This window comes from Xyrauchen texanus, chromosome 6 (assembly GCF_025860055.1).
Source record: "Xyrauchen texanus isolate HMW12.3.18 chromosome 6, RBS_HiC_50CHRs, whole genome shotgun sequence".
Classification (NCBI taxonomy): domain Eukaryota; kingdom Metazoa; phylum Chordata; class Actinopteri; order Cypriniformes; family Catostomidae; genus Xyrauchen; species Xyrauchen texanus.
In genome coordinates this window covers 38,137,885-38,158,356 of record NC_068281.1, presented here as the reverse complement: position 1 = coordinate 38,158,356, position 20,472 = coordinate 38,137,885, and the positions used below count along the sequence as shown (strand labels likewise).

The 20,472-nt window shown below is 41.1% G+C and overlaps 1 protein-coding gene across 2 annotated transcripts in view; it reads right to left on the bottom strand.

The window, feature by feature from the left end:
- Nucleotides 1-3,251: 3,251 nt before the first annotated feature.
- The window catches only part of LOC127644973 (abl interactor 1-like), a 29,635-nt gene continuing 12,414 nt past the window's right edge, over nucleotides 3,252-20,472 (bottom strand). Inside the window, exons 6-10 of one of the 2 annotated variants that reach the window (XM_052128439.1) lie at nucleotides 17,607-17,704; nucleotides 16,520-16,726; nucleotides 15,639-15,725; nucleotides 15,131-15,316; nucleotides 3,252-4,271 (exon numbers count right to left, since the gene is read on the bottom strand). In XM_052128439.1, coding sequence (XP_051984399.1) covers nucleotides 4,096-4,271; nucleotides 15,131-15,316; nucleotides 15,639-15,725; nucleotides 16,520-16,726; nucleotides 17,607-17,704 — 754 coding nt within the window. In that variant the 3' untranslated portion in view covers nucleotides 3,252-4,095. The remainder of the gene's footprint in view (nucleotides 4,272-15,130; nucleotides 15,317-15,638; nucleotides 15,726-16,519; nucleotides 16,727-17,606; nucleotides 17,705-20,472) is intronic. The other variant, XM_052128441.1, reaches the window with a different exon arrangement.

The following is a 20,472-nucleotide window of genomic DNA, read 5'->3' as shown; positions in this document are numbered from 1 at the left end:
GTTATGCATTATGTGCATTATGCTGCATTTTATGTTAAGTTAATGTTTAATGGTTCATTTTAATGTAATGTGTGTTACCCTGATAATGTTTTGTCTGTTTGTCTTTCTCACCCATATGCTATAATGTCAGTATTATTTGTATGTTTGTATTGTAACCTATTTCAAGCCTAAGTCAACAAATATACTGTCTTAATTTGGTAATTTAATTATACAAATGTGTGTGTTTTATATTTCTTTCCATGATGTCTGTAGAAGTGCATGCATTTGCTTCCCGGAGCATGTGGTCAACAGCAGTTCAAAAACATCTCACCCCAGGATCTCAGATATCCCCCTGTTGAACACACAGATGTTGCTGCCAAGCTCTTGGCAACACAGGAACAGACAGAACAGACATGGCTGTTTACATCCACAGTTTTCACGTCCATGTGGAAGCAATAGCTGCTGTCCTCCATTTTCAAAGTACTCATTAAAGCTTAATGGATGTCTCTGGATGTCTATTATTGCCTTTGAATTTTCAGACAACATATTCAGTCTTTATACAGCATGTGTTCTGTTTATAAGTTTATGGTAATTGCAAATAATAAATATTAATATAATTTTGTGGTAAATTATTCAATTGAATAAAAAACACCTTTTGAAAGGTATAAAATATTATGATATTATGCAAGGCAATTTACGGACAGTGCCATGCAGTACAGTGTGCAGTAGCATCAGTATGGGTGTATGCACTTTGTATGTGCATCATGAAGTCACATTTGTACAGAACTACAATGTTGTACAGTGCAGAGCCAGTGTATGCAGAGTTTTTATGTATTAAGAAGCTTTATGGAAAACATTGTTCCCATGTCTTGTTGTTTTAAGACCGGTATATTCTTCAATATAAATTAAGTATAAATGTGTGTGCACTTCTTAGGTCGTAACTGACAGGAGTATGAAATGATAAAAAAGAATTTGCAGCACCAAAGAGGTTTCCTCTAATGCACTTAAGGAGGGCTATATTTTTGGCAATTCTCCTAAATTGACTTTTGGATAACTCCCTCAGACCATACAAATTGCACACTGAACACTATAAATCCTGTACTGTAAATAGGATGCTTCTACCTTTAATTTTAAATGGCATTAGCATTATGGACAAAGACTTGTTAAATGAAAGTTATCTTTCTGATGGTGATCGTGTACCACGAATGTGCTGCTTATAATGTATACATAAGCACTAGGAGGGGATCTCAAAGTTTTTTCAATTTCAGACCACACATCACCACCTGCTGTCCATTTAGATCAACACATACAGTACTCTATGACTAGATTCTGTATAATAGGGACTTAAAACATTTTTAACACGTGAACCCAAATAAATATTAAATTGAAATCATATTGACATGTCTGATTTCTGATGATATACTGTATGTGAGATTCTGGGGTCATTTTCTCAGGAAGAAGAACTAAAAAGCAGTAGATCTTAAACTGAACTCTCAATTTAATGCCATTGCTATCAGTGAGAAACAATTGAGATATTAAAGAGATCTCGTTTGTGATTTTTCTTTAGTGATGCTTATGCAAATGAACAAATCTGTAACTTAAACCTACAAATATTTAATACTTGATTTATTGCTTATGCAAATCATAAGATTTGTCATTAGAAGCAAAGATATCTAAAACAATGTGATGCACAGGACTGTGCTTTATTATAAAAGAGACTGTACATAAAAAGACAAACAGATTATAATTTAAATACAAAACGATAATAGAGATTATATTATTTGCAGATATTCTGCAAAAGAACATTTAAATTACAGATCACTTGCACATATTATGACAAGGCCTTGCAATGCTTAACATTAAGTGGTCATTGTTCAGACAGCTCTATATGTGAGATACAATCTCACAGATATTTAATAGAATTAAATAAATAAAACTAGTAATCGAACACTGCTCGCCTTCAACAGCCGTACGAGACACTTCTAAAAAACAGAAACATCTTGATGTTTGTGCCATGCTACTTACATTTCGTATATTTTCAGATTTATGAGCTCACATTCATCTGTACAATACACTAAACCTGATTATTCATAGAAATCACTGGATTATCACTTAAATTCAGCCAACCTTCTGAACTGGCAAAAATTAAAAAGAGCCACATCCTCTTTTGTGTGGTCCCCCATACAAAACATATCTAATGACAAAAACTGCTTTTGCTACTTCATAAAACAATCGAGTTTGAGATGTATTTTCTCATTCTGCAAGAATTTTTTTTTTTATCTCTGGGCAACGTTCGGGACTGGTTAGTGCGTCAGTGTCCTGCAGTCAGTGCAAAAGAAATGTTCACAATACTTCAGCAGTTTAAAAAAGCAGTGGCCATTTTCTGAACAATATCAAACCAAATATGGGTGAATCTCACAAAAACATGTCTAGGTCACATATTAAATTTCAATAAAAAATGAAAATTCTCTCATCATTTACTCACCCTCATGCCATCCTAAATGTAGAACTTTCATTCTTCTGCTGAACACAAGGATTTTTAGAAGAATATTTCAGCTCTGTAAATGAATGGAAGCCAAAATTTTGAAGCTCCAAAAAGCACATAAAGACAGAGATGTAATCCAGAAGACTCCAGTGGTTCAATCCATGTCTTCTGATGTGATATGATAGTAGTCCTTTTTTAATATTAATTCTCCTCCCTGCCCAGCAGGTGGCAATATGCACCACAAATGTGTATATCAAAAACAAAAGATGAAAAATGTGAAAAGGAAAGTGAAGGTAGAGATTTATGGTAAAAAATATATTTAAATAAATTGAACAGTTCACCCTCTGATCACCCACCTATCAAATCACTTCCGAAGACATGGATTAAACTACTGGAGTTTTATGGATTACGTTTATGCTGCATTTAAGTGATTTTTGGAGCTTCGAAGTTTTGGTCACCATTCACTTGCTATAGACCAATAGAGCTGAAATATTCTTCAAAAAATCTTCATTAATGTTCAGCAGAAGAAAGAAATCACACATCTGGGATGGCATGAGGTTGAACTATCCCTTAAAAGTCAATATTTCTGCTTATAATCTAATATATATATATATATATATATATATATATATATATATATATATATATATATATATATATATATTACAGCTATAGTGTAATATGTAAATCACATTTACCCCAAATTTAATATTTCTTATTTGATTATCATGCATCACACATAATACAGAAAACAAAATACTGTAATACAATGATTTTTTTTTATTTAAATTAGTATATATTAGAGGAAGTTCAACAAATACTGCCATTATTTTTTATCATTATGAAATTTTACCACTATTATTATTCATTAATTTTGCATTACTGTAATGAGAATTAGGGGTGGAAATGTGCTTAATTGTCATGAAAAAATATTGCACTGCAAAACAGCTTAATCGTCCTAATAACAGACTTTTTCTTTAAGCAAAATATAATTTCATAATTCTTTCCTGTGACTTTTGGATTAGAATATGACCCAGACATGCTTTTGACATGCTTCTAGAGATTCACAAACATGGTGTTTAGTTTGATATAAAGGAGAATCTCTGCACATTTCTGCATCTGTCTTTACCCTCACCTTACAGCCATGAGAGGTAAAATTAAATCAGCAAGTCCTGAAGGCAAAAAGCTAAACAAGAAATAATTGTCATTTTCTTTACCAGGCATAATATCATATAAGAAATGACATTCAAACATTTCTTCCTGACATAAAGGAATAGCTTGACAGCTGAGTGAAAAAAAAAAAAGAAGCTAACTAGCCTTAGCTGAAACTTGCCAAACATGGGTCTCAGTACATTGACCAAACACACACAAAAACAACAACAACCCTTCAGGCAATTTCCCACAGTATTATATGTACAAAATATATATGGCAACCTAACCAGAGAGAAGAGAGATCTGATTGTTTCTTTTCATATTCTGTGTAAATGCATTACAAGCTCTCTTTCCTTAAAAAAAGAGCATTGTAGATGCTTAGATACATTGGCGATTGGACAAAAAAAACATTCAGTCATATCCTAATGCACTTTGCAATGTTTGTAACTGATTGGCCGCTTTGTCTCGGTGAGTTGATGTTAGTCAGCGTAGTGCATGATGGATTCGACGTAGTTGCCAGGAAACAGTCCAGTCACGCCATTAGACACGCCCTCGAACCAGCCGTCATCATTTTTTTTGATGATGTAGATGATGGCGCCCTCCATGAAGGAAAGCTCATCATCTTTGTCCTTTGTGTAGTCATAGATGGCCACCACTGAATGAGAAGTACAGATGGTTAGTTCAAAGTGAAGTGGATTAGAAAACTAAAGTAAGGACCGTGAGCAAGATTAGAGATGCTCTTTAGCTTTAGAATTTACAACTCCAATTAGCAAAAAGAATGGACAGTATGGAAAATGCTAATTAAACCAAAAAGGAGTGATTTGTCAATTATATTCATCCAGTGATATATTGAAAGCACTACAACAACCATTTTATTTTATATAAGGAGCCTCCAAAAAAAGCATAGACCTTCAAGAGCAAGTATGGGTCAAGTCTTGCCAAATTGCCAACAGATGCATCAGCAAATAATCCAACGCTTTGAGAACAATATTCCCCAAAGACAAATTGGAAGAATGTTGAGCATTTTACCCACTACAGTGCACGATATAGTTAAAAGATTCAAGGAATCTGGTCAAATCTTGGTACGTAAAGGGCAAGATGAAAAACACTTCTGAATGCATGTGCTCTCCAACCCCTCAGATGTCACTGTCTTAAAAACTGTCGTGTCTGTAATGGATATCATTACATGGGCTTGGAAATATTTTGGTAAACCTTTGTCAGTCAACACCATTTGCCACTGCATCCACAGATGCAAGATAAGGTTTGACTTTGTAAAGCAGAAGTTATACATCAACACTGTTCAGGAGCACCGCTGACTTCTCTGGGCTCGTCTCATCTGAGATGGAATGTAGAACAGTGGAATTGTGTTTTGTGGTACAGATTTCAAATAGTTGTTGGGAAAAAACAGCCATCCTATTCTCCAGGGTAAAGAGGAAATGGACCATCCAAGCCATTATCAGCATCAGGTCCAGAAGCCAGTGACTGTCATAGTATGAGGGTGTGTCAGTGCCTATAGCACGGGTAACTTGGACATCTGTGAGAGTACCATTAATGAAGAAAAATACACTCACAGAGCACTTTATTTTATAGTTAAGTGCCCAAATTGGTCTTCTGCTATTGTAGCCCATCCGCCTCAAGGTTTGCTGTGTTGTGTATTCTGAGTTGTTATTCTGCTCAGTACAATTGTACAGAGGGGTTATCTTAGTTACCGTGGCCTTTCTGTCTGCTCGAACCAGTCTGGCCATTCTCCCTATAACTCTCTCATCATCAAGGCGTTTCTGTCCGCAGAACTGCCGCTCACTGGATGTTTTTTTATTTTTTGTCACTATTCTGAATAAACTCTAGAGATTGTTGTGTGTGAAAATCCAAGGAGATCAGCAGTTACAAACCAGCCCATCTGGGACCAACAAATATTCCACGGTCAAAATCACTGAGATACATTTTCCCCCCATTCTGATGGTTGATGTGAATATTAACTGAAGCTCATGACCTGTATCTGCATGATTTTATGCATTGCACTACTGTCATAAAATTAGCTGAACAGATTATCTCATGAATAAGTAGGTGTACAGGTATTCCTAATAAACTGCTTAGTGAGTGTATGTAAATATTTTGGAGCAACATATGCTGCCATCCAGACCCCATCTTATCCAGGGATTTCAGTGGATTTTCCAGCAGAAGAATGCCAAACCACATACTGCCCAGACTATAAGTGCATGGCTGTGTAAGCAGAGGGTGCAGGTGCTATATTGGCTTGCCCATAGTCCTGACCTTTCTCCAATTGAGAATGTGTGGCTGTAAGCACTATGGGGTATCCTTTACACTATTACCACCAGAGGCACCCATTGAATTTGTTTCTTGTGACTTTGGGTGTTGTGTGAGGTGTGAATCTCTGTTTGTGTTAATTGCTTTCACTGTTTCCTGGTTTAGACTGTGTATTTTTAAGTTGTGCTTTTTGTGTTCTGTTTTGCTGAGTTCTCAAGTTGTTCCTAGCGATCACTTGCTCGTAAGCCTTATTTTCTTATTTTTATGTTTTTGGACCTGGATTGTGGAGATTAGTTTGTGATTTTGATTTTTTGCTGGATATTTTTGGACTGCCTTTTTCATGCCTGACTTTTGCCTGAGCTGTGTTCTCTGATTCTTGGATTACTGACCACCATTAAAGACTTTTTGCATATTTATCCCTGCTCTTAGTGCTTTCTCTGCTAGTGGGTTCACTAAATCAATATTGTGTGTCCATGTGTAGAGTGTTGGTCTGCCTCCTTAGAAACACTGGTTCTAACCTCACCAAGGGCAGTGCGCTGACAGTAGAACTCAGCCTAAACAAGATGGACCCAGCAGAGAGTCAGAGCAGAGTCCTGCTAACCTGGAGGGTTTTATGGATACCATGCAATGGCACGAACAGGCACTCACAATCCAGGGAGCTCTTCTGGGCTGACATGAGCAGTTGCTAATGGAATTACTTCATACCCTGCAATCTTTGCCTCCATCCCAGTCTCCAACTTCCTCAGCATCTTGTGTTTCCTCCCAGCCACCTGCTCCAGTCAACCATTTACCAGTCATTCCTCCTACTGGCCTGAGCCACGTCCCCCTGTCTGCAAATGTATGATGGTAACCTGGAGGGATGTTGAGGTTTCCTGGTCCAGTGTTCACTTAACGTTGATCTTCAGCCTTCTGTCTTCCCTACTGAACAATTTCTGGTGGCCTATATCATTACTCTTCTGAATGATAAAGCCCTAGCATGGGCTACAGCTCTCTTTGAGTAGAAGAGCCCTATTTGTTCTACTTTCCAGATCTTCTCTAAGGAGATGAGATGTGTATTTGTCCAGCCTACCAGTGGAAGCAGCCGATCAACTGCTTCATCTGCGCAAGTGAGCCATGAGTGCTGCGGTCTATGCCATTTATTTCAGGACCTTGGCTGCAGAGAGTGGCTGGAACAACAATGCTCTCATTGCCAGTCTTCCAAAGATTCCTGAGTTATTCTGAGTACCTCCTGAGTACCATGACCTGAAGGAGGTTTTCAGCAAGAAACGGGCCACTAGACTACAATTAACCTGCAGCCAGGAATATGTCCTCCGAGGAGTCTTGTCTTCTCCCTGTCATTCCCTGAGCATGTTTCCATGGTCAAATACACCAAGGAAGCCCCGGAATCATGGTTTATTTTTTGTGGGTAAGAAAGATGGGGGACTGTGACCATGCATTGACTATTGATGGCTCAACAGGATCACAGTTAGGAATTGATACCCACTTCCTCTTATGTTTTCTGCCTTTGAGTTACTTCAAGGGGCCTCCATTTTAACAAGTTGGTCCTGCGGAACGCATATCATTTGGTCCGTATGAAAGGGGGACGAATGAAAAACCGCCTTTAACACTCCAACTAGGCACTACAAGTACCTGGACATGCCCTTTGGTCTTACCAATGCCCCTGCTGTGTTCCAGTTCCTCATAAATGATGTACTACGAGACATGCTGAACTGGTTCATCTTCGGCTTCCTTGATGATATTATGGTATTCTCCAAGTAATTTAAACCTGATTGAGTTTGACTTAATATATTATTAACCAACAAATAATGCTTTAGCTGTTCGTTTACCAAGGACTAAAATAATTAAGCTGTAACAGGCAATCTGGAAATAGGGCGATAGTTATCCTTTCAATAATGGAAGAACAAACGCTGACTTCAAGGAGCTGGGAATCAAACCACAGATTAGACTGAGATTAAAAATAGAGGCAATAGGTCTCGCTATCAGATCTGCAGCTATTTAAAAAAAAAAATAAGGCTCTATTTGATCAGGGCCAGCAGACTTTTTACAATCAAGACTTGATAGAGTTTACAAATCTGAATGGGGGAAATGGGGAGAAAATTAAAATGATTTATTTTGCAATTTAAAAGAATGGCCACATTATCTTTAAAATTGTGGTTACGAGTGGTTAAACTTACATTAATAAAATGCTTATTAAAAGTATCTGCTATATTATATTTACCCTTAATTTCATCATGATTTACCTTTAATAAACCAGAAGGAGCTGGAGGCGACATAAACCCTAATGATTTTACCAGCTTTCAAAATGTACTAGGATCATTAAGATTCTTATATATTAAGTTAAGGTAATACTCACATTTTTCATTTTTATGATTCTAGTGCATTTGTTTCTTAACGCCCTATATTGTTCCCAATCACTAGCATCATTACTCTTCAGCCTTGGCCCATGCATTATTTCTTTCTCTGATAGAAGATGAGATATGGATTTATTAAACCATAGATTATCTTTACCACTGACTCTAAATCTTATTAGAGGTGCATGCTTATTAATCAGGGCCAAAAAGTTTGTTTTAAAATAATTCCACACCAGATTAACATGTGCCATTTCACAGACATGGACCACATCACTGTTATACAGATCATGCAAAAAATCTTGCTCATTAAAATTTTTATAATTTCTTCTGAAAATGAATTGGGGCTTAGTTTTAAAGAGTATTTATGTGGAGAATTTGTGATTATAACATCAAACAATCGAGATTTGTCCATGTTTTTTTAAGTTTAGCTGAGTGGAGAGTTAAATATTTGAGACAAATTTAATGCATCGCAGATGTCCTTAAGTGAGTTTGAAGATTTTGATAACCAGTCACAGTTTAAGTCTCCCAGTAAAACAAAGTAATTATCTGAAAACGTTGTCAGGTGGACTGACAGCAGTGTACCAGATTCATGTGATGCCGATGGTGGGCGATATCATCCAAGTACTGTAAGATCAGCACCACTGGGAAGATGTAACTTGATTACAGACAGTTCAAAAGCACTTTGGTTTACTGATCGAATCAATCCAAGAACAGTGCAATATCGTTTTGACATAAATAGCAACCCCCCCCTCCTTTGTTTGCGCGATCTGTCCTGTAGACATTGTATCCATCAATATGAATCATGTTGTTCGTAACTGATGGTTTCAGACACGTTTCTGACAGAACCATAATGTTGCAGTCAGTCAAATTTTCCTAGAGATGAACTACATAAATTTGATTAATTAGACAGCGTACATTTAAATGAATAGAATGTAATCCACTGCTGTTTTTAAGGTCGTCTGAGTTTTCAAGTTGTGTCAGTTCAGGGCCTGGGTTAGGGTGGATGCTATCTGATAGGAGAAGCAGGAGAATCGATAAAACTTTCTTTACTGGAGCAAATCTCCATCTGTGTCTGTAAGCAACTGAAGAGACAAACTGGGCCACGCTCATCATCCCTTTCCACCGCTGTGCGTGCTGTAGCTGCTGGTCTTCATAATCATACAAACCTGTAGGACACTCCGCTGTAATCCAGTGGTTGATTACAAATGGAGCAACATCCGAGTGGAAAAAGGCCACAGTACATGGATAAGTAGTCCACAATAAAGCACCCAATCCATCACTAACATTGGAGATGACAATGTGATGCTACCCAGTAGGTAAAACAATCCGACTGACCACATTTTTTTAAGTCAGTTTTGTTAATATTGTATTTGTTATCAGGATGTCAAATGTCCTTGCATGTAAACAATGTAATCTCAAAACACAGCGAAGAAAACAACGTTAAAACACCTGTGCTGCCATCTTGCCATTTCAGTTGACTGCTTATCCGGGATCTTCCAGGACCCTAGAGTTCCTTCGCTGGCAGTTCTGGTGGCCCAGTATGGAAAAGGATGTTAAAGGACTTTTGTGGCTGCCTGTCCTATCTGTGCTCGTAATAAGGACTCTTGCCAGGCTCCCCAAGGTCTCCTTTTTCCTTTATACATTCCCTGAAGACTATGGTCACATGTCTCCCTGGACTTCATTACTGACTTGCCTTCTTCCCAAGTTAACACTGTCATTCTAGTGCTAGTAGACAGAATCTCTAAGGCTTGTCAGTTTATTCTCCTGCCCAAACATCCATCTGCTGCCGAAACATATATGTGACCATGTGTTCCAAGTCTTTGGTCTTCCCCAGGAAGATCTCTGATTGGGGACCCCAGTTTACCTCCTGCTTCTGGCGAGCCTTCTGCCGGCTTATTGGGGCAACTGCTGGCCTGTCTTACTATTTACATACAGAGTCTAAGGAGAGGGTAAACCAGGATCTGGAGTCCAGCCTTAGATGTTTGGTCTCATTGAACCTGTCCTTCTGGAGTTCTCAACTGCCCTGGGCTGAATATAAGCATAACTCCCTTCGAGTGCCAGTTTGGTTACCTACCAACTTTGTTTCCCGAACAAACGGATCGGGAGGAGAGCTTGTCTGGCCCTTCAACAAGCCTCTAGGAGCCACAGGCGAAAAGCATGGAGTTGGTCCTTCGTTCCGGCCTGGGCAAAGAGTTTGGCTCTCCCCCCCCTCCCTCAGATCATTGATGTTCAACCGGCCTTCACAATCAACCGTCTCTTGGGCTCAAGACGATTTCGAGACAACATCCAATACCTCATGGATTGAGAACTCTGGGAACATCAGGAGACATTGAGAGGGGGTCCTGTCAGCACTCTGGTGTGTACACTCTTATCACCAGAGGCCCCCAGTGGACTTGTTTCTTGTGACTTTGGGTGTGGTGTGTGAATCTGTTATGATGGTAAGTGAGGACCCAAAAGCGATGTAGCAAAACAGAGTCTTTTAATGAAGCTCAGGGAATAATGTCAAACACAAAGTCTTCTCCTTGAGAGGAATACAAACAAACAGCCCGCAGAGAGGGCGATAAAAAACTGAACAAAACAAGTGCTTCCTTAGATCCCGAGCTAGTCCATGGGCAACAGACAGGGTAAGCGGAGAGTTACACTTAGTGAGAATCCGACAAAGAATGCAGCGAGAGCAAGGGGAGAAATAGAGAGCTTAATCAGAGGAGAGAGGGAACAGGTGGGAAGAGGATTAACGAGGAATACAGGGGAGATGAGAAACAGCTGGAAGAGGAGGGAAGGAGAGGGAAGGTAACATATAACGATCAACAGAGGGCGGCAGAGTAGAGGGAAAGAACAGAAGTGAGACATACCAAGATAAGACATGACAGTACCCCTCCCTCAACGAGCGCCTCCTGGCGCTTCCGAGGAGGGAACCTGGCGGCTACGGAGGAAATCATTGATAAGCGAACGGTCCAACACGTCCCGAGAGGGGACCCAACTTCTCTCCTCAGGTCCGTAACCCTCCCAATCAACCAGAAACTGATGACCATGACCCCGAGCGCTCATGTCCAGAATCTTGCGGACCCTGTAGATGGAAGCACCTTCAACGCGAACGGGGAGGGAAGAGGGACGAGTGGGAGCGCGAAGAGCGGGCTTAACACAGGAGACGTGGAAAACTGGGTGGACGCGGCACAGATAGCGGGGGAGAAGAAGTCGCACCGCGACGGGACTAATAACCTGCGAGATGCGGAACGGACCGATGAAGCGCGGAGTCAATTTACGAGAGACAGACTTAAGGGGAAGGTTGAGAGTGGATAACCAAACCTTCTGGCCGCGACAATATCTGGGGCTCTTAGTTCTACGCTTGTTAGCAGCCCTCACAGTCTGGTCCCTATAACGGCAGAGAGCTGATCTAACACCCCTCCAGGTGCGCTCGCAACGTTGGACAAAAGCTTGAGCGGAAGGGACGCTGGAGTCGGCGATTTGCGACGAGAACAGCGAAGGTTGGTACCCGAGGCTGCTCTGAAAAGGAGACAGGCCGGTAGCAGACGACGGAAGCGAATTATGGGCGTATTCTGCCCAGGGAAGGTGTTCGGACCAGGAGAAACAGCTGGAAGAGGAGGGAAGGAGAGGGAAGGTAACATATAACGATCAACAGAGGGCGGCAGAGTAGAGGGAAAGAACAGAAGTGAGACATACCAAGATAAGACATGACAGAATCTGAGTTTTTGTTAATTGCTTTCACTTGTTCCGAGTTTAGACTGTGTATATTTAAGTTGTGTTCTTTGTTTTCTTTTTTGCTTGAACCTGGTTTTTGGACCTGGATTGTGATTTTGATTATTTGCTGGATATTTTTGGACTGCCTTTTTCATTCCTGATTTTTGCCAGAGCTGTGATTCTTGGAATGTGTTCTTGGATTTCTGACCACCTTTAAAGTCTTTTTAGTTTTTTTTTCTTACAGCTAGTGGGTTTACTAACTCAATCCTGTGTTACCCAGGGATAGATTGTTGGTCTCCCTCCCTAGAGACCCAGGATCTAATCTAATCTCAGAGAGGGCAGAGCCCTGACAGTGGCGCATAAGTCCACAATACGACAATGAAGGCCCTGTACAAATTGCAGCTGAAGACCTGCATAATAGATGAATGGGTCAAAAGTCAGCTTGCTACACTTATCAGACTTGTGGCAAAACGTTTTAGTTTTCAATTTAGTGCCAAAACGCTTAATAAGTGCTATTAGAAGCAATGGTGATGTTAGACATTAATAAACACTCAACTGTCCCAACGTTTCTGGAGCATGTTGCAATCATTTGAAATGAGTGTATACTTTCAAAGAAACATTTAAATTCACAAGGTAAAACATAAAATAATGGTGGATGCTGTTCACTTGTGGTGGTTGAGGAAAGTCCCCTGGTTGCTAGCAGGGTATCTGCACATTTTTTAACAGCAAATTTAATAACTTTTAAGACATTTTTAAGTCCTCTAAAAGGAAAATTTAAGACTTTACCTCAACAAAAAAAACAGGAAAATGTTCAGCGCAACAACACAGAATGATGTGTTGTGGTACAACTCACCAGAGCAACGCTCAAGACAGGTCAAAGGGACGCGAAAACTTTTATACCAAGTGCTGATTCACCTTACAACCCTGACATGGTTGACTATGTATAAACTATCAGCTTTTAAGGTACTTCAGGTAATTTCTAAATTCTGGCCCCTCATAGCAGTTTGAAAAAGACATGGAAGACAGCCCCAGGACATTACAAAAGCCCACAAATACACAAAAGTTAAAGTATTTGTCATACTTGATCTAAATTATGGGTAAATGTGGCTGCCAAATAGCCTTGAGCTGGGTTTGGGGGTTCTCCCCCAAGAAAATGTTATTCAGGGTCTGATAGTGTTTTCCATGTAATTTCAGACACAGATAAATGCAAGCACATTCAATAATCTATGCATAGACCTAATGAATGAAGATCCAGTCAGACAATTGTAGGAAAGATCAGGATCAGAAATTTATTTAAAAGTGCTTTGTTCAGCAACTACTTTCAGTACTGTGCATCAAACTTCCAATATGGTTAACAATGGGATTAATACCAATCTGGCAATCCAAAGATATACATGTATAACAGTATACAAACAGAATAGCATGAAAACAATCATGCTTACATGGGATGACAAATAGAGAAACATTTATTCATTTTATCCAAAACGACTTACAATTGCTATATATGTCAGAGGTCACATGCCTCTGGAGCAACTAGGTGTTAAGTGTCTTGCTGAGGGACACATTGGTGTCTCACAGTGGATTCAAACCTGGGTCTCTCACACCAAAGGCATGTGTCTTATCCGTTGCACCATCACATTCTCAGACTCAGCCGAACGCACAAACGCTCTTCTTCGTGAGCATTTGAGTGTGCGGTTAAAAACTAGCCTAGAGCGCCATCTGCAAAAACTAAGCTCAGAATCAATTCGCAAAGCATTAGGAAAAAATTTAAATCAATCCAAGAATCTCAATGAATCGATATATTGTAGCCAGGACTCCCTTGAAAAAGAGATTAGTAATCTCAACGGGATTTTCCTGGTTAAATAAAGGTTTAATAATAATTGTCCCAAATATTCATTAGGAAATAACATGAAAACACACAAAGCATTTTAACATATTCAAAGAATTTTAAATGTTACTTTGATAGGCTTACCTTAAAATGCTCCAGCAAGTCTTCTGCCGTTGAGTGGCCCAAAAACTGAGAACCAAGATAGCGAGACCTGACAATCGGGGTGCCGGTCTCGTCGGTTGACCAATGTCTGACGTGCAAGTCCAACTGTTAAGTTTTCGTTGTTGTGTTCATGGACTCATCAAACATTATGATGAAAGCGTCCTTGTTTGCCCGTGAAATTAGTTCCTTCTTTAGGTATGGGGCAACACCAAATCGTGCTAAATATGCGGTTTTGTCCCTTCCACACGTGAACGTACTCGCACACTCTGAGTCAGGGAACATTGCTTGAAAAACTAGGTGGATGTCCTCATTTGAGGTGTACGAGTGGTGGCGGCTTACGGTTTGAAATACCCACAGTATTTCGGCTTTAAGTGTAGCTACATTCGCAAAGCTGCCGAAGGCATTGCTTGAAGTGGACGGCCTTGTGGAAGGCTGAGAGGTCGAAGTGCTCGATGAGAACATTATGGGCAAACTACTTGCCTGCGACGACACATACTTCTATGCTTTCATGTGTGAATCGAGCACTATGTGGCCCATTGACCCCAGCTGTATCGTCTTTTTACATAAAGCACACCTCGCTTCATGATTACTGGCTGTTTTCTTCAGCCACCCCCGATACTTTTCGTCCTCCAACCAATTGTCATTAAACAAACATTTGCCCATGCTTGCGATTTCGCAAAATGCCGTGGTGGCGAACCATCAACGGAACGCATTCATCAATCACTTACTCGTATGTCACCTATGGAATGATGCAGGTTGCACCCACGAAGTGCTGCCCCCAAATGTTGCGCTGGTCAAATTGCGGTTTGAAAAATAAATAAAAATGACGACACGGACATGAAATTTAAGATCCCACATGAAATTTAAGACCTCCTTATGGAAAATTCCATAATTCAAGACATTTTCAGACCTTAAAAATCAAGACTTCAAGACTTTTTAAGGACCTGCGTGGACCCTGTGCTAGGTAAAGCGCTTTGAGTGTAGTGTCAGAAAAGCGCTATATATGTTTAACATTCATTCAAATAATGTGTTGTAGTTGTGTTTTCAATACAACACAGGGTGAATAGAAATAGCTTTAGAATTTACCTTTTGTTTTGATTAGCATTTTTCATACTCTCCCACCTCTTTGGAATTGGGGTTGCAGTTGAGTAGTCAGATGAAGCAATGATTGCATTGACATGTCTGTTTCAGGACAGAGGGAGCACTCACCCTTCTCTATAAAGGACTTGGGGGCCCAGTGGGGGTCTCCATCAGCATACGGGTCATTGTATTGCACCAGGGCTGGGTCTTCTTCATCGTAATCCACAGGTGGAGGTGGAGGGGGCGGAGCTGCTTCCTCAAACAGGGGCGTGTCCTCAGGTAGAGGAGGAGGAGGTGGAGATGGGCTGTCTGTTACTGAAAGACAAAGTGACTCTCTTGATGACATCATTCAGCCTCAAACCAATAACCTCATTTAAAGATATTTTTGGCGATATTTCAGATTTTTTTCCATAAATTAAATTCGTAATTCAGATGGAAAAATCATATATATATATATATATATATATATATATATATATATATATATATATATATATATATATATATAAAATGCATGTTTGGTAAGGTGATTAACCTCACTATATCTCATCCTGTTACATTGTAGCAGTGCGGGCTGCAGGTAGGTAAACGGAGACGGTTACGAGTGAAGCTCTATGCTAATGTATGCAGTACTCACTGTTCTCCTGAACTCTGGCCACAAAGCCAGTGAGGGGAATCTGAGGCGTTAGCTGCACCATGGGTGTAGGCGGTGGAGCGACAGACACTGGAGACACAGAATGCAGACACAAACACATTTCATACACATACAGTCAGACAGACCCAAGAGCACAGGCAAAAAATGAGACAGAGAGAGAGAGTTACAAACAGACAGATAAACAGACAGAAAGTGAAAGCCGCTGTGAGTTACTGTGACGAGGGGAGATTAAAAGCAGAAATGCAGCTGCTAGTAACCTTTTCTAGCAATACAGTTAGACACAATCTACATAGGCTACCTATGTTAAAGGGATAATTCTGTCATAATTAACTAGCCCTCCAAACCAATATAGTTGGGAAAGAATTACAAGAACCATGCTTTTTTTACAAAACATTCAAAAAGGAAAAATATCATAAAAGTATTCAATATGACTCAAATGCTAAATGGCTTCTGATGCCATTTGATAGCTGTGTGTGAGAAACAGACCCAAAAATGTCACTATACACCAATCAGCCACAACATTAAAACCACTTGCCTAATAAGTTGTTGTTCGCTTTAAATCTTACCCTCTACTTTAGCTCTCAAATCTTTCTCACACGTGCACATTTTTAAATTTAGCAAGTCAAGAAGTGCCACACAAGGTTTGAGTACTTGTACTTTTGGTTTTGGAACAATGGTTCTGGTCATTTTGATGTCATGGTACTTCACTATTTGAGTACCACAGAAGAAATAAAGTCTTGCATGTGAGGAACAACATGACGGTGAGAAATTGATGACAGAATTTTCATTTCATATGAACTATCCCTTTAAGCTCAACCATCCTTTAAAACATACACCTCTCTCTATTATAGAGTTAGACTCACTTGTGTTCTGGGGGTGTGTGGGACCTCCGTTCAGGTGTGGTTGAGACACAGAAAACTGAGAGGAGCTGGCGGGGGCGCGGCGGTAGGTGCCAGTAGCTGACACCATGGAGGTGGAGGAGGAAGTGGTGGAGTTGTGCCTGGAGATCTGTCGAGAGATCGTCCCAAACTGAGACATGGGGATCGGACCCAAACCTGGACCTGGAGGAACTATGCAAGGAGGACATAGGACATGCACACCCAAAGAACATAAGTCACTTGCAAAAAAGATGTCTGAATTTTAGTGTCATTTTATATTATATTAACACTATATACATCACAATATAGTTATTTTCCAACAGCTAGCACACATATATATATATATACTGTACATTGCACTGATCAGTCAATATGAAAAGTGGCTTTAGAAGTCAATATATTGTTTGTTTTATTAAAATATTATTAAATGTAATCCTACAGTCAACAGTAATCCATTTTCCAATCCAGTTCATCAATCTGTCCTGCTCTCACAAGACGTGTTTTTACGTACCATCTGCTGTACTTTTAATTATACTGTCGGTCAATGTACCTTGACCTATGAGTCAGGTGGACATTTTGGATGGGGTGCCAAATTAAAAGTATAATAAACTATGAAAAACTGTCAAAAATCGCATCTTGAGATCCCTGCATTCTGTTGTGCTTTGTCTAGCTCGTCTCCTAGCTCTCAATCTGTGGCTGCCCTAAAGGTGAGGTTTTTTGAGGCACGCTGACTACCCCCCTGCTGACACAGTTCATTAAAACACAAAGATTCAGAAACTGCACTTCAAGCTTGGATTGCTCAACATTCCAGGCATGAGGCTTAATTAACTGCAATATCTATCTGTCTCTCTGTCTGTCTCTCTGTCTGTCTGTCTGTCTGTCTGTCTATCTATCTGTCTGTCTGTCTCTCTGTCTGTCTGTCTGTCTATCTATCTGTCTGTCTATCTATCTATCTGTCTGTCTGTCTGTCTGTCTCTCTGTCTGTCTGTCTATCTACCTATCTGTCTGTCTGTCTGTCTATCTAGCAATACTAGCATGTGCACTGTGAAAAATTTGAATTGTGGAGTATCACCTGGTGCCATACTGGGAGGTGAGGGTGTTGGCACAGCCAAAGGGATTCCCATGCTATTACTGCTGTTCTCTCGACCGCCGCTGCCCCCACTACTGCCACTGAACACAAAGAGAGTCAATCGGATTTCCGTAATAAAAGAGCTAATAAAACATAATGAGCACACACATTGTCATAATTTCCCAAATAGGCTCACAAAGAGGCATCCTTTATAGCACAGCTATAAAATCATTTATGACAGCAGAAAGACCTTTTGTAGTCTGAAACTGAGAATTTGTAGCCTGAAACTTAATCAAAGGTTAAGAAACAATTCACCACTAGACCAAAACATATTCACATAATGCTACCCAAAATGAGCAGAGCGAGACTAATGGGAGACCCATGACAGCAGTGAATCAAGTTAATGTGCAAAGAGAAGAGGAGCTCCATATTTTTTTAATGGATAGTTCACCAAAAATGAAAATTATCTCATAATTTACTCACCCTCATGCCATCCCAGACTTTTTTCTTCTAGAGAACACATACAAAGATATTTAGAAAAATACCTCAGCTCTGTAGATCCATACAATGCAAGTGAATGGTGACCAAAACTTTTAAGCTCCAAAAAGCTCATAAAGGCAGCATAAAAGTAATCTCTAAGACTCCAGTGGTTTGATCAAATGTCTTGTGAAGGGATGAGAACAGACCAAAATATAACAAATATTTTACTACAAATCATGACATCAGTAGTCTCCTTAGCGATCATGATTTCAAGATCAATTACACTTCCTATACTGCCATCTAGCACTCTGCACATGCGTCAAACACTAGGAAGTGTAATCGAAATTAAAATCATGATCGTGCCTGAAGACTACAATAGCAAGATTTACACTGATCAGACACACCATTAAAACCACATGCCTAATATTGTGTAGGTCTGCCCTCGTGATACCAAAACTCAACCCACATCTCAGAATAGCATTCTGTACAGAGTGGTTATCTGAGCTACCGTAAACTTTGTCAGGTCAAACCAGTCTGGCTATTCTCTGTTGTCCTCTCTCATCAACAAGGCATTTCCATCCACAGACCTGATGCTCACTGGAAGTTTTTTGCTGTTGGCACCATTCTGAGTAAATTCTAGAGACTGTTGGAAATGCCTTGTTGATGAGAGAGGTCAACAGAAAATAGCCAGACTGGTTCGAACTGACAAAGTCTACAGTAACTCAGATAACCACTCTGTACAATTGTGGTGAGAAGAATATAATCTCTAATGTTGTGGCTGAAAAATGAGTTATATTTTTGGTCTTTTCTCACCCAAAACCAATTATGGAGTTGTAAGGATTACCTTGTCTTGTTTCACCGTTGCCCTTTGTTTATCACCTTTTGTCCCTTGTGTAGCTCCATAGTCTTCCTGTTAGCGTTCGTGTTCTCCATTCATTGTTTTCACCTGCCCTCTTTAATTTGCCATTGGTTTCTGTTCATCACCTTGTTACCTTGTTTGAGTTCTGTTTGTTCATTGGCCCCCTTTCCCTTGTTCATGTATTTAAACCCTGTCTGTTTGTTCAGTCTCTGTCGGTCGTTGTTTGTTTGTGTATGGATCGTTTCATGTTTGCGGTTCTTGCCCGCTGATGTTGATTTCGTGTTCGTCCGAGGTTCCCTTTCCCCTTCATGGATGTTCGTCAACTTGTGTTCACCTGTGTGTAACTTTGTGTTTTGAATTCACTTTCCCATTGTGGACTTTTGATTTGTTCCAGTGTTTGTGTTCTTTTCATCCGTGTGTTAGTTTGACTTTGAGTTTATTTTCCCATTGTGGACTTTTCTTTTGTTCCCGTGTTTTCTCATCTGTGTACATTCTTTAATAAAGACTGCGTTTGGATCCGCATTTACCGTCTGCCTTCTCCTGACTCCCCATATCGTGACAGAACGACCGACCCAAACAATGGATCCAGCGGTTCTCCGGGCAAGCTGCCGCCTCCTGGACCTGAAGCAAGGAAGCCGCCCGGTGGAGGATCACATTAGGGACTTCCTGGACCTAGCGAGCGCCACCGACTTTCCTGACTCCTCCCTGGTGGTGTTCTTCCAGGCTAGCCTGACCGGTTCGCTCAAGGAGGAGACACTTCTGGCATGCGGCTCGCTGTTTACTGTGGGTGTGGTTGAGGATCCTGCCTCTCCTCCCATGGCGGTGACCCTCCAGTCGTCCTTGGCTCGTCCTCTTCCACCTACCCCACCGGTCAGCGAGCTCGCCCCACGCCTGTCGTCGTCCATGAGCCAGCACGGTCGACTTCGTCCGCCCGGAGGAGGAAAAGAAGACGGGCTTCCGCCTCCCGGCCAACGTCAGCCACGGTCAGCGAGCCCAAGCCCACGCATGTCACTGTGAGCAAGCCAGAACCCACGCATGTCACCTTGAGCGAGCCTGAGTCCTCGTCAGCCACGGTGCGCGAGCCAGAGCCCACGCATGTCATTGTGAGCGAGCCTGAGTCCTCGTCAGCCACGGTGAGCGAGCCTGAGCCCTCGACCGTCCCCGAGCCAGCGCCGATAGCCTCAAACGTCAATGAGCCAGTGCCTGTAGCCTCAGATGTCCGTGAGCCAGCGCCTGTAGCCTCGACTGTCCCTGAGCCAGCGCCTGTAGCCTCAACCGTCCCTGAGCCAGCGCCTGTAGCCTCAACCGTCCCTGAGCCAGCGCCTGGAGCCATGACCGTCCAAGCGCCAACGCCTCCCGAGCTTTCCAGAGCTCCGCCTCCCGAGCTTTCCAGAGCTCCGCCTTCTGAGCTTTCCAGAGCTCCGCCTTCCAAGCTTTCCAGAGCTCCGCCTTCCGAGCCTCCCGAGCTTTCCAGAGCTCCGCCTTCCGAGCTTTCCAGAGCTCCGCCTTCCGAGCCTCCCGAGCTTTCCA